Source organism: Equus quagga, chromosome 12 (assembly GCF_021613505.1).
Source record: "Equus quagga isolate Etosha38 chromosome 12, UCLA_HA_Equagga_1.0, whole genome shotgun sequence".
Classification (NCBI taxonomy): Eukaryota; Metazoa; Chordata; class Mammalia; order Perissodactyla; family Equidae; genus Equus; species Equus quagga.
In genome coordinates, this window is record NC_060278.1 from 16,210,478 (window position 1) to 16,223,843 (window position 13,366).

The 13,366-nt window shown below is 38.0% G+C and overlaps 1 protein-coding gene across 1 annotated transcript in view; it reads right to left on the reverse strand.

The window, feature by feature from the left end:
- Positions 1–13,366, reverse strand: part of SLC39A12 (solute carrier family 39 member 12) — a 77,487-nt gene that overhangs the window by 23,118 nt on the left and 41,003 nt on the right. Inside the window, exon 11 of the mRNA XM_046678050.1 lies at positions 12,565–12,752. Within this exon, the coding sequence (XP_046534006.1) occupies positions 12,565–12,752 (188 nt within the window). The remainder of the gene's footprint in view (positions 1–12,564; positions 12,753–13,366) is intronic.

The window sequence follows — 13,366 nt, forward strand, 5'->3', positions numbered from 1 at the left end:
AACATTTTAATTCAATAGCAGTTTGGATGTGGCTTCAACATAATCTCTCCTTTTGGTTATTGTGTAAGTTTTCCCCTTCCTTCATTTCCTTGATTATCCCTTTTGACAGCAATGTAAAGGGGAACCTAATAGTGGGTTCTATTTTAGCATCATATTTGTTTTAATAGGAAGACCCACAACACAGATTACTAGTTGACTCAACAATATCTTGAAATTGAGAGATTTGTTCCCATTGACAGAGGTCCTGTTTTGAACTTAGGTCTTTTTAAGTTAGTAGCTGTGTTCACAAAACAGCTGAATACAGCAGTTTTAATTTTCCTTATCAAACCAGTGAGGACCACTGCTCTTTGCAAACTGGAAGCTTATCTGAAGGTTATTTTTTAAAATCCAGCATTAGATATTTTATTTGTTAAATATTCAAATACAGGCTATTATAGTCTTCTACCTTCTTGATAGTACCTTCCCAAGGGAATTTATGAAGCAGGTTGCAGCAGAAAATAAATGAAAATTTCTCTTTTGAAAACTGAGTTATAAGACAAAGACCACAGCATTGACATACAATTAGGGGAGACAAAAATGTTACCCACTTGTAACTTGTATTTAACAATTCACTTCATTTTCTCCTTAGGGAAAGCAATTCAGTTAGACAAATTCCCAATTTTTAATTTTTATTTTTTTTGCTGAGGAAGATTTGCCCTGAGCTAACATCCACTGCCAATCTTCCTCTTTTTTTTTTGCATGTGAGCCACCACCACAGCACAGCCACTGAAAGATGAGTGGTGGAGGTCTGTGCCTGGGAACTGAACCCAGGCCACTGAAACAGAGTGTGCGAGTGTGCCAAACTTAACCACTAGGCAACCGGGGATGGCCTGACAGACTCTTAATTGTATAGCTCAGCAAAGAGAGCCATTAGCAAGCTTTAGAATTTTCCTATGAAATGGATTGCTTTGGAAGATATATTCACGCATGTGTGTGTGCATGCATGAGCATGGTTTGACAGACTTGCTAGAAGAAAAGAGACATAAAGAGCAGAAAAATACAAACATTTCTGGTGGTCAATTTTTGTAAATTATGTAACTCAGCATTCACCAAAATTGTGTCTATTAATCATTTTCTCAGTAGAAAATATCTAAGCGTAGGACTTGACTGATTTTTAGAGAAAGAGAATAAAAAGAGAGTAGAAATCTTACCAAACTGTTGGTAAGAATGATTCATGCTTTTTGCTTTTGTGAAGACATAATTGTGAATGTTGAATTATATTAGTTTTGCTGCCTGAAATGATTTTTAAATGGTTGTCACTTTTTTCACAGAAATACAGTATTTAAAATGATGTCAATTGCACTCATTGATTTCAAGTAGAGTATTTTTTGGAAGCAAACAGGTATATCAAGGTTATTTTATATGTTTTTTCACCAAACAAAATATCCCCTTTCTATGGAAGGATGTTGTTTAAAGGGCATTATGCCTAAGTATTGCCAAATTTAAAGGAAAGGATAGCCTCCTTGTTTTTTGGTTGGAGACAGAACTCATTTACCAAAAATGAGAGTTTTTTAATCAGCTTGGTGATTGTAGATTACTGGCTGAATTGCATTGGATTTATCTATATTTCTCTGAGACAGAGAGACTCAATCACACTCAATGAATCTGAAGATAAAGAAAGAATGATGGGGAGGAGGGAATAGGATTAATATTCTAAAAGTGTAGGATACTATTTTACTTTAATTTTATAGTCATGTGATTAAGGAAAGAGGGAAAGTCTAGCTAAAAAGGTAGCTGTTTTGTCAATCAACTTTTAATCTTTTCACCCAATTCACTATCTTGAAGCTGTTACATTGACTGAACTAACATTACTGTGGAGAAGCCAATGGATGCTCTTCATTTGGGCTACTGATAATCTTATTTATTGACTGGGTTTACTACTCAGATATTATTCTTGTGTTTGAGTATAGTTTAAAAGCAGACTAGTCTAAATTCAAATTACAAATACTCTTCACCTTGGCTTTCGTACGAGGAAAATTATCTGGAAATTGGAAAATGCTCCAGGCAAAAGTCTAGCTGTGCAATTACTTTGGGGATACACTTCCCAGAAGAGGACAGATAAGTAAATTGCTCTGACCCCTCTTCAATCTGGCTGTCCCCACTCCCCATTATTACATAAGCAGAATAAAGATAGAAGGAATACCAATAACAGTCTGGAAGAGGAAGAGAAGTTTTAAAAGAGCACCCAAAAAAAGTGCAGAGGAGAGGGGTAAGAGATCCGGAAAACTCTGTAATAAGGGAGATTGGTGGAGGGGAGGGGCATAGAAATAAGGTATAATCTGAGTTGATTCACCTTGATGCGCACAGAGGGGGCCTGAGTTTTGTTTTGTTTTGGCATGAACTGGTGAGGCACTTCCTTCTCTGCTACCTACCTCTCTGCGTTGCAGCTCTTCCACTCCCAGCTCGGGTGCTGTTAACATATTAGATTCTGGGCAGTTGTCCAGTTCTCTCAACTCTAGGGACACCTCTAGTTACATCCATAGTGATGGCCCTTAGAGGTTTCTATGGGCTTGTTGCTATGGAAACAGTATGCAGGGATCTAAAACCTTAAGAAAACTGCCTAAAGCCTTGAAACTTGTCTCAGGTCCCAAATAAACCTTTCTGTGGCATAACTTATTTATGTTTTTTTATATGAATTAATGTATTTAAACAATAAGTAATATTTGTTAAAAATAAAGTCTCTCTTATCCAAACTGCTAAAAAAACAATACTTCCAGGGCTTGTCTTTTTCCTTCTATTTGAGAAATTTTGTATCTTTAGAGAAGATGGATATGAGAAATCCTCTAGACTTGCAGTTCTGAGAATTTTCTTAGAAGGAACTTCTGGTTCCTTCTAAGAAATGAAACAGAATGAGATGCTCCTACGTAGCTGCTTCCATTCCCAAGCAGATCTGAACCAAGTTTAGTAGCACATGGATATATTAGTTTTCTATGGCTGATATTAACAAATTACCACTAACCTGGTGGCCTGAAACAACACAATTTGTAGGTCGGAAGACTGACCTGGGTCTCACCAGGCTAAAATTAACGTGTCTGCAGGGCTAGTCTCCCTTCTGGAGGCTCGGGGGGGGGGGGGCAATCTGTTGCCTTGCCTTTTCCAGCCTCCAGAGGCTGCCTACATAGCTCTTGGCCCTCTTACTCCATCTTCAAAGTCAGCAACAACACGGAATCTCTCTGAATCTTCCTTCTGTCTGCCCGTCTCTTTCACTTACCACAGCTGGAGAAGTTTTTCCACTTAAAGATTCATGTGATTAGATTGGGACCATCAAAATAGTCCAGGATAATATCCCCATTTCAAGGTCCTAAACTTTAATCACATTTGCAAAGTGCCTTTGACATGTAAAATAACATAATTCACAGGTAAACAAGATTAAGACACATATATCTTCGGGGTGGGGGGAAGCATTATATCTATAGAGAACAAATCTCATTAAATCTTTGTAGCAAACATGGGAGTATGAAAAAGACAGCAAACCAATAGATCCTGTTATAAATAAGATTTAGAGAAAGGAGATAAACAAGACAAATAGATACTAACATATTAATCACAGAGATTGCTGACTACCTTAGACACCTCTTTTGTTACGTGATACTTCAAATACTCTATCAAGGCGCCACCACTTACTTTCTACAGATAGGTGGAAGATAAAAAAATGGAAAAGATATTCTGTGCAAACAGTAAGGAGAAAAACAGATGTGACTATGTTAACATCAGACAAAGGAGATCTCGAGACAAGAAGTTTTACCAGAGATAAAGAGGGACCTTTCAGCATGGTAAAAATATCAATTCATCAAGAAGACATAACAACCCTAAATATGCATGCATCTAATAACAGAAATTCAAATCCATGAAGCAAAATTGATAGAACAAAGAAATAGGCAAACTCACAAATATAAGCCAATATTTTAACATCACTGCCTCAATAATTAACTGAACAAGTGAAGAAATAAATCAGAATGGAATTTGAAAACATGAACAACACTATCAACCAGCCTGACTTAATTGACATTCACAGAACCTGGCATCCTGTATTTTTCAAATGCACATACGGCCATTCACTGGGAGAGACCACATGCTGGACCATAAAACAAGTCTCAAAACATTTCAAAGTACTTAAATAATATATAATATATTCTCTGACTATGAAGAAATTAAATTAAAATAACAAAAAGATATTTCAAAATGTTACAAATATCGAGAAATTAGGCAACATACTTCCATATAACACATGGATCAAATAGGAAAAAAGTTACATGAGAAATTTAAAAACATTTCAAAATGATTGGTAATGAAAACACAATATATTAAAATATATGGGAATCAGCTAAAGCAGTGCTTAGAAGGAAATTTATTGCTTAAAATGCTTATATTAGAAAAGATAGAAAGATTCAAAATCAATGATGTATCATTCCACCCGATAAAGCAAGAAAATAAATAGAAAATTAAATGCAACATAAGTAGAAGGAGGGAAATAATAGAGATAAGAGCAGAAACAATTGAGAAAATCCTGAAACAATGGTAAACAACCATTGCCAGTTGTTCCTCTTGTGGACTATGTACTTCCTTTTCCTACAAACTTTAGCACTGTCAGATCACAGATCCCTGTTCTTGAGGGGAAAACATCAGGGAATATTTCCACTGAACATGAAGCTATGACTATCACCTGGTCATTTGAGCTTTTCATGTCAATGGATTAATCAATAGAGAAAGAAGTTTCAAAAACCTCCCAACAAACAAAAGTGCAGGACCACACAGATTCATTGGTGAATTCTATGAAACATTCAAAGAAAAATCAATACCAATCCTTCTCAAACTCTTCCAAAAATCTAAGAGGAAGGAATTCTTTCCAACTCATTTTACAAGGCCAGCATTACTCTGATACCAAAACCAGACAAGGACATCACAAGAAAATAAAATTATAGGCCAGAATCCCTGATGAACATAGATGTAAAAATCCTCAAAAATTATTAAACTAGCAAACTGAATTCAGCAAGGCAATAAAAGGATTATAGAGCGATCTCATCAAGATGGCAGTGTAGGCAGAATCTGAACTCATCTCCTCCCACGAACACAACCAGGTTACAACTATTTTTGGAAAAATTACCCTGGATAAAAAACTGAAAACTGGATTAAAAGAACCCCCACAACAAGGGACAGTCCTGACTAAGGTGGAAGAGGCAGAAATTCCTTCTGGAGAGAAAAAAAGCCACCTTCAGGAGCAGTGGAGTTTCTCGGCTGGCCAGGAGGGAGCCACTCTAAGGTATGCAGCCCACCCTGGAGGAGTGAGGTCCTGAGTGGGGGCCAATACTGCTATAAGCATCCTTCAGACTGAGCACAACTGAGACGAGGGCCTTACTCTCTGGCTTTGCTGGCTATTAACTGCAGTGGGGAATAACCACAGAAAAGCTATTGGATGAAGGCAAAAAGACCTGGGTCTTAAAGGGCCCATGCACAAACTCACCCATCTCAGCAAGCTAAAATCACCAGAAAGAAGGCTGACAGTCATTTGCTGAAAAGAGACTCACCTAGTAGGCTCTGGGTGCATCTCAGTGAGAGGAGAGACCTCTCTGGAGATGGATACATTGGTGGTGGCCATTGTTGTCACCTAGTCCAGGCTTGCTGACACAAGTAGGCAGATGCCATTGAAGTTCTTCCCCTGGCCTGTTAGCCCAGGGGTCTGCCACACCCATTAGAGCACAGATTTAATCTAGGTCAGCCAGGGCAGGCAGCCCGCCCTAGGGACTGGCCCCACCCAACAGCAAGCCTCAGGCTACTTGTCGGCCTGCATTGACGGGGTGCCTTGATCCTCTATAAGCAGGTGAGTATGTCCACCTCTGTGGGGCAGGGCCTGTGTGAGGAGCAGGTGAACTGTGGCAGGCATTGGTGGAGAGGTGGGGGCCTCTGAAGTGTGGCATTGGGGTATGCTCCAGGGGGTTGAGAAGTTTGCATGGACCAGGACTGTGTTGGCAGTGTGTGTGGTCCTGTGGGGGGTGGGGCTTATCAATGGCAGAAGACCTGTGCTTCACAAATAGCCATAAAAAGGATCAGCCCCACCTGCCAAAGCCTGAAACAATTGAGTGTTCGTGCCTAGGGCCAGCCCCACTCAGCTGCACTCCTAAGAGAACTGACAACAGCCTTGTAGGCCTGAGGCCTATCGCAACTGTAAGCCCCTGAGCCTAGCAACCAGCTACACTGGGTACCTACCTAATTAACAGGAAAACTGCAACAGGAGTGTGCTGTTAAACCTTGTAGTCAATTGTGCTGAGGCTCCCCAAACTGGATTTACAATCATCTGGCCTGGGAAGGAAAGACTAGATTCCCTGGGTACCTGCTTTAAGAGCAACCCCAGGACCAGATGGCTTCCCTGGTGAATTCTACCAAACATTCAAGGAAGATTTAATACCTTTCCTCAAATTCTTCCAAGAAATTGAAGAGGAGTGGAGGCTTCCTAACTCATTCTATGAAGCCAACATTATCCTGATACCAAAACCAGACAAGGACAACACAAAAAAAGAAAATTACAGGCCAATATCACTGATGAACATCGATGCAAAAATCCTCAACAAAATACTAGCAAATCGAATACAACAATACATTAAAAACATCATACATCATGATCAAGTGGGTTTCATTCCAGGGATGCAGGGATGGTTCAACATCCACAAATCGATTGATGGGATACACCACATTAACAAAATGAAGAATAAAAATCACATGATCACCTCAATAGATGCAGAGAAAGCTTTTGACAAGATACAGCATCCATTTATGACAAAAACTCTAAATAAAATGGGTATACAAGGAAAATACTTCAACATGATAAAGCCCATATATTACAAACCCACAGCAAATATCACTCTCCATGGAGAAAAACTGAAAGCTATCCCTCTAAGAACAGGAACCAGATCAGGATGCCCACTGTCACCACTCTTATTTAGCATAGTATTGGAAGTCCCAGCCAGAAAAATCAGGCAAGAAAAAGAAATAAAAGAGATCCATATTGGAAAAGAAGAAGTGAAACTGTCACGCTTTGCAGATGACATGATTTTATATAGAGAAAACCCTAAAGAATCCACTGAAAAACTTTTAGAAATATAAATGAATACAGTCAAGTCACAGGATACAAAATCAACATACAAAAATCAGTTGCGTTTCTATACAGTGACAACAAAGTAGCAGAAAGAGAAATTAAGAATACAATCCCATTTACAATTGCAACAAAAAGAATAAAATACCTAGGAATAAAATTAATGAAACAGGTGAAAGATCTGTACACCGAAAACTATAAAACTGTTGAAAGAAATTGCAGAGGACACAAAGAAATGAAAGATATTCTGTGCTCTTGGATTGGAAGAATTAACATAGTTAAATGTCCGTACTTCCTAAAGCAATCTATAGATTCAACACAATCCCTATCAAAGTTCCAACAACATTTTTCACAGAAATAGAACAAAGAATCCTAAAATTTATATGGAACAACAAAAGACCCTGAATAGCCAAAGGATTCCTGAGAAAAAGAACAAAGCTGGAGGTATCACACTCCCTGATTTCAAAATATACTACAAAGCTATAGTAACCAAAACAGCATGGTAGTGGCACAAAAACAGACACACAAATCAATGGAACAGAATCGAGAGCCCAGAAATAAACCCACACATTTATGGACAGCTAATATTTGACAAGGGAGCCAAGAGCATACGATGGAGAAAGGAGAGTCTCCTCAATAAATGGTGTTTATTTATTGTAAAAGTAGACCATTCCCTTACACCATGCACAAAAATCAACTCAAAATGGATTAAAGACTTGAATGTAAGGCCCAAAACCATGAAACTCCTAGAAGAAAACATAGGCAGTACGCTCTTTGACATCAGTCTGAGAAGCATATTTTCAAGTCCCATGTCTGGCCAGGCAAGGGAAACAAAAGAAAAAATGAACAAATGGGACTACATCAAACTAAAAAGCTTCTGCACAGCAAAGGAAACCATCAACAAAACGAAAAGACAACCTAACAATTGGGAGAAGATATTTGCAAACCATATATCAGATAAGGGGTTAATATTCAAAATTCAGAAAGAGCTCATACATCTCAACAACCAAAAAACCAACAATCCAATAAAAAGATAGGCAAAAGATCTGAAGAGAGATTTCTCCAAAGAAGATATACAGATGGCCAACAGGCATATGAAAAGATGTTCAACATCATTAGCTATCAGGGAAATGCAAATCAAAACTACAATGAGATATCACCTCACTCTGGTCAGAATGGCTATAATTAACAAGACAGGAAACAACAAGTGTTGGAGAGGATGTGGAGAGAAGGGAGCCCTTGTACACTGCTGGTGGGAGTGCAAACTGGTTCTGCCACTATGGAAAGCAGTATGGAGTATCCTCAGAAAATTAACAAGATCTACCATATGATCCAGCTATCCCACTGCTGTGCATTTACTCAAAGATCTTGAAAACACAAATGCATAAAGATATGTGTACCCCTATGTTCATTGCAGCATTATTCACAATAGCCAAGACTTGGAAGCAACCTAGGTGCCCATCACGGGACGAATGGATAAAGAAGATGTGGTATTTATACACAATGGAATACTACTCAGCAATAAGAAATGATGATATCCTGCCATTTGTGAAAACATGGATAGACCTTGAGGGTACTATGCTAAGTGAAATAAGTCAGAGGGAGAACGTCAAATACCCTATGATCTCACTCATAAGTAGAAGATAAAAACAATGACAAACAAACACATAGCAACAGAGATTGGATTTGTGGTTACCATAGGGGAAGGAGGGAGAGGGGAGGGTAAAAGGGGTGATTAGACTCACATATGAGTTGATGGACTATAATTAGTTTTTGGGTGGCGAACATGATGTAATCTACACAGAATTCGAAATATATTAAGATGTACACCTGAAAACTGTATAATGTTATAGTCCAATGTTACTGCAATAAAAAAATAAATTAAAAAATAAAAAAGAAATCCAGTTCAGCCAAAGCACAGCCTGAAGATGAGGAGAATCAACATTGGGTGCTGGAGGACAAAGATGACAAATATCAGCTATTGCCTGAAGATCAGCAGAGTTTGGAGCTTCCACTAACCATTTTGTATTAAGTCTTTGTGGAGTTTTTGTCTGGCTGCCAACATGAAGGGACTTTGGGATAGACAGGACTTAAAAGTAAAGGAGAGCATGCGCATATTTGAGTGGTGAAGGGGTCAACTGCTAATGGGCAGTACTTTTGTGCTGGTTTATAGTCTCTCAGCCCCATCTCACCCCAGCTACTGCTGCAGAGATCAGTTCCAAGGAGGCGTTGATTGGTTTTGCACAGAGCCTTTCTTCAGCCACACACTGCATGCCTCTTTCTCCTGCCCTGGGCGTCTCCAGTGTGATGTCATAGGACCACCATGGGAAATCCCTTGGCACTCAAGCATGCATAACCTGGAAGTGTAGGGGGATAATGCTTTTGGGGCCAGCTTTGAACAATGGGGACAGGAGCCACCTCAGAAGGTCCTGTGTGATGGATCCCCCATACTGGTGGTCAACTTAACAAAAACACATCATTTTATAGATTTTTCATCCTTCTCTGTTTCGCTCCATCTGCCCTTCACTCCTGCTCCCTGGAATCACCTCCAAGATGAACTGCCTTTGTCTTAGCCTCCACTTGGGGGAAATCCAGGCTAGGACACTGATCTTTGTAACAGAGGATGAATTTCCTCAGGCCACCCAGAGCTGCATTCATTCTTAACTTTCTTTAGAAACCATTCAGTGCAACTGGGAGTTTGTGTTCTTGGATAAGGCAATACCACTTTGGAGCATTTAAGCTGGTAGATTTCCCTAGAGAAGACTTTCTTTTTCCTTGACTTCATTGCTAATGGCTCCATTTTTGCCCCTAGTTCTTTTCCTTTTTGGAATTTGAAATTACATGCCCAATTTCTTTGAAACAAACAAGCAAAGCAAAAATCCAGCTAATCTTTTCACATTAACCCTGCTCAAAAGGGGCCTGGTAAATTTCCAGGGTTTAGTAAATCACCAGTGTAGGCAAGTATTCTCTCTTACCCTTTATTTGCTGTCATTTATTTTCTTTGCTGTTTTACAGAGTCATGAAACCTTGTTTTCTTCCCTTTAAATGACAAAAGACTATTTTCTTTGGCACAGCCCCAGAATACAGCAACAGTTAAACTTACTCCTCTGTGAAAGCGTTGTGTTTGTTTAGAAGTTACTCAAAAGGCCGTGAGAGCAGGCGACCTGGATTTTAGGAAGTAGCCCCGGGAAACTCAGTATTTTCTTTCCTGTCTTTCTGCCAGAATGCTGCTTTTTTCCTTGGCTGATAGTAATTTGCAATAAGGTCAAGATTTATTCTTGTTGGAATCTCATAGAATATTCTCCACATTGCTTTCTTACACGCAATTGCTTATCCTTACAAGACCAAGAGGAGAAACATCTGGGGGACAATGACATATTTAGTTAGGGTTCTACATGACAAATCATTCTTGATAATCTTCCAGGTCAATTTCGGGAGAGCAGATTCCCTAACAACACCAAAAAGGATTGACTACATACATATACATCCGTTGGACTTGAAGAGAGGTCTAGATTATGTTCAAAGACAAAGTAAACTTCAAAAGAATACAGCAACTGCCCCCAACTGACTCATAAAGAGAAAAGAAATCAGAATAGAAAGCTGAAAATCAGGAGGCTCGAGAGTGAGTTTGAGAACTTATATACAGACATTTTAAACAAAAGGTAGCTTGCAACATCCAATGATGAGCGACAGTGTACTTTTCAAGTCACACCACGCTAGAAATCCAGATTTCTCACGCTAGAAATCGCAGAATTCTGTAACATTGAGCGCGGCTTGGGGATTGGGGTTTAGAAAAGGGGGTAGAATTTACCCCACTTTTTAGCTATCTTCACTATCAAGATTAGGAAATTTCCTGAGTATCATAAATAATATGTAAGAACATTTCTAAACATGGAAGTACATTTTGGTGTTCACCTCATCTATTTCAATTTCATGAGAATTAAGAAAAACAACTGGAAAGTCAGAAGCATTTATGCTGGGGTTTAAAATGGTGACACTTAGACAATCCCCTTGCTGACATCTACTTCAAGAAATCACTGTTATTCTGGTTGTATCAGCACAGGTTTCTGTCTTCCAGATTTTTTTCCTTGTGATACATTTCTTTTTATTTACTTCCAGGACAATAGCGGGATTCTGTCGCATCCTTAGGCAATACCGATGGTCCTATTCCACATATTATCCTCGAGATTGTTTATTTTACTTTTCTGCTCCAGGATACATGTAATCACATATTCTGCTTCTGTTCTGACTGGCTTTCTATTGATTTTTAGTCTTAAATATTTCTTCTGTTAATGTATGTCATTTTTATTTGCCTTATCCTACCCATGAGAAAGGATAATCATTACAACTTTCGCCTTAAGACATTTAAGTTGTAAGCAAGTCTAAAGGAAGATGACCTTAAAAAAAAAACTGGTTTACCTTGCAGAGACCAGAATTTAAGAGGCAAAAAGATGTAAATATTCCCAGGTTCAATTTCTTCATACGATTATGGAGAATGAAAAGTGATGACTAAGTTACCATTAATGTCGGCAAGGAGCTCTTTAATAAATACATGTTGCAACTTTACAGACCCAATACTATAATAATCTTTCTCATTTCACCAGCATGATAGCCTTTTGACAATTATAACTTAAGTGATAGATGAAATAGTCGATGAAATCATTATTTTTAAAAATACGGTTGGTTAATTAAGTCAAACAGCTACTTAATTTAACGACAAATTCAGTTGAAGTATTTTCCAAGCATAAACAAAATAGCTGGCTCTTTAACAGAACTTCTCATTTTTCAGCTGGCAATGCAATCATCATCTACAGATGCAGAGCCATAGCAGAATGAAGTGATGATCACTTTTTGACAATTATAAAAGTTTCATTCATTCCACTTAAATTCACTAAAAGAATGTCAATTTTTTTTTAGGTCTTTATGCTTTAATTTTTTTTTAACTTTTTATTAGGTTTATGATACTTTACAACCTTGTGAAATTTCAGTTGTACATTATTGTTTGTCAGTCGTGTTGTAGTTGCACCACTTCAACCTTTGTGCCCACCCCCCTTCCCCCTTTCCCCTGGTGGCCACTAATCTGTTCTCTGTCTACATGTTTAACTTCCACATATGAGTGGAGTCATACAGAGATTGTCTTTCTCTATCTGGCTTATGTCACTTAACATAATACCCTCAAGGTCCATCCATGTTGTTGTGAATGGGACGATTTTATCCTTTTTTTTTTTACAGCTGAGTAGTAGAATGTCAATGTTTTCTGTAGCTCAAATTACATTTATTTTGCCTACAACTTACTTTCTTGGATTACATAGAATATTTCTTTAGCTTTTTATATTATCTATATTCTTCTCTCCATCTATCCCTCCATTTTATTGCTTTTTCTCTGTTTGACATTTTCAGTGTTTTGAAAAACAAAATAGGAAAGCCACAAAGCTTACCATTTCCACCAAGGATAAATATAAGAACATCCCAGCAGTAATTGTTAAGATCCAGTTTTGAACACATGGATCAGTTGACACTGAGAGGCCAATGTATAGTCCTATGAAGGCAGTTAGAGCGCTTATAAAATTCATCAGGATGGCAATCTTAACAGGAAGTCCAGAGCTTAAGAGCACAGCAAAGTCTCCTGAAATTTAAGGAAAAAAAATATATAATTATCACTTAACTGATGACACCTTTGTTAGAGTCATGTGCTATTAGCTTGCTTCAAATTTCAGCAACTGGGACCAATTTTATAAGTAAAGTTGAATGATCAGTTAATAACACACTTTCCTATATTTCTCTAGGATTCATAGCCAACTCATCACACTATTAGAAAGCTACATTTCAAGAATTCTATTCCCATTACTGCTCCTAAAGATAGCATTTACAGAGAGAACTGTGACATATTCTTTAGTTCCTCACGTCCTGTGACATTTTCAACTTAGATAAATGCAAAATAAAGCCCTTGCTGTTGCAGGGTTTCTAAATCTTTTTGCCTGGAAATTAGCCAGGCAAAATCATGAGGTAGTAAACATTATATTGGCTTTTATTATTTATTTCTGCAAGAAGTGCTGTGGGGAAAGAGAAAACTACTTAATATGAAATTTTAAAATCATTGCAAAAGTTGTTAAGGAAAACAAATTTTTCCTTTAGAAAATGTTTTATTGCCTTGATGATTATAGAAAAATGACATTATTCTCTCCACAACTTTCCTCCAAAAGAAGAATGACCTTTTTTAAAAAAAATAATTTATTTAGT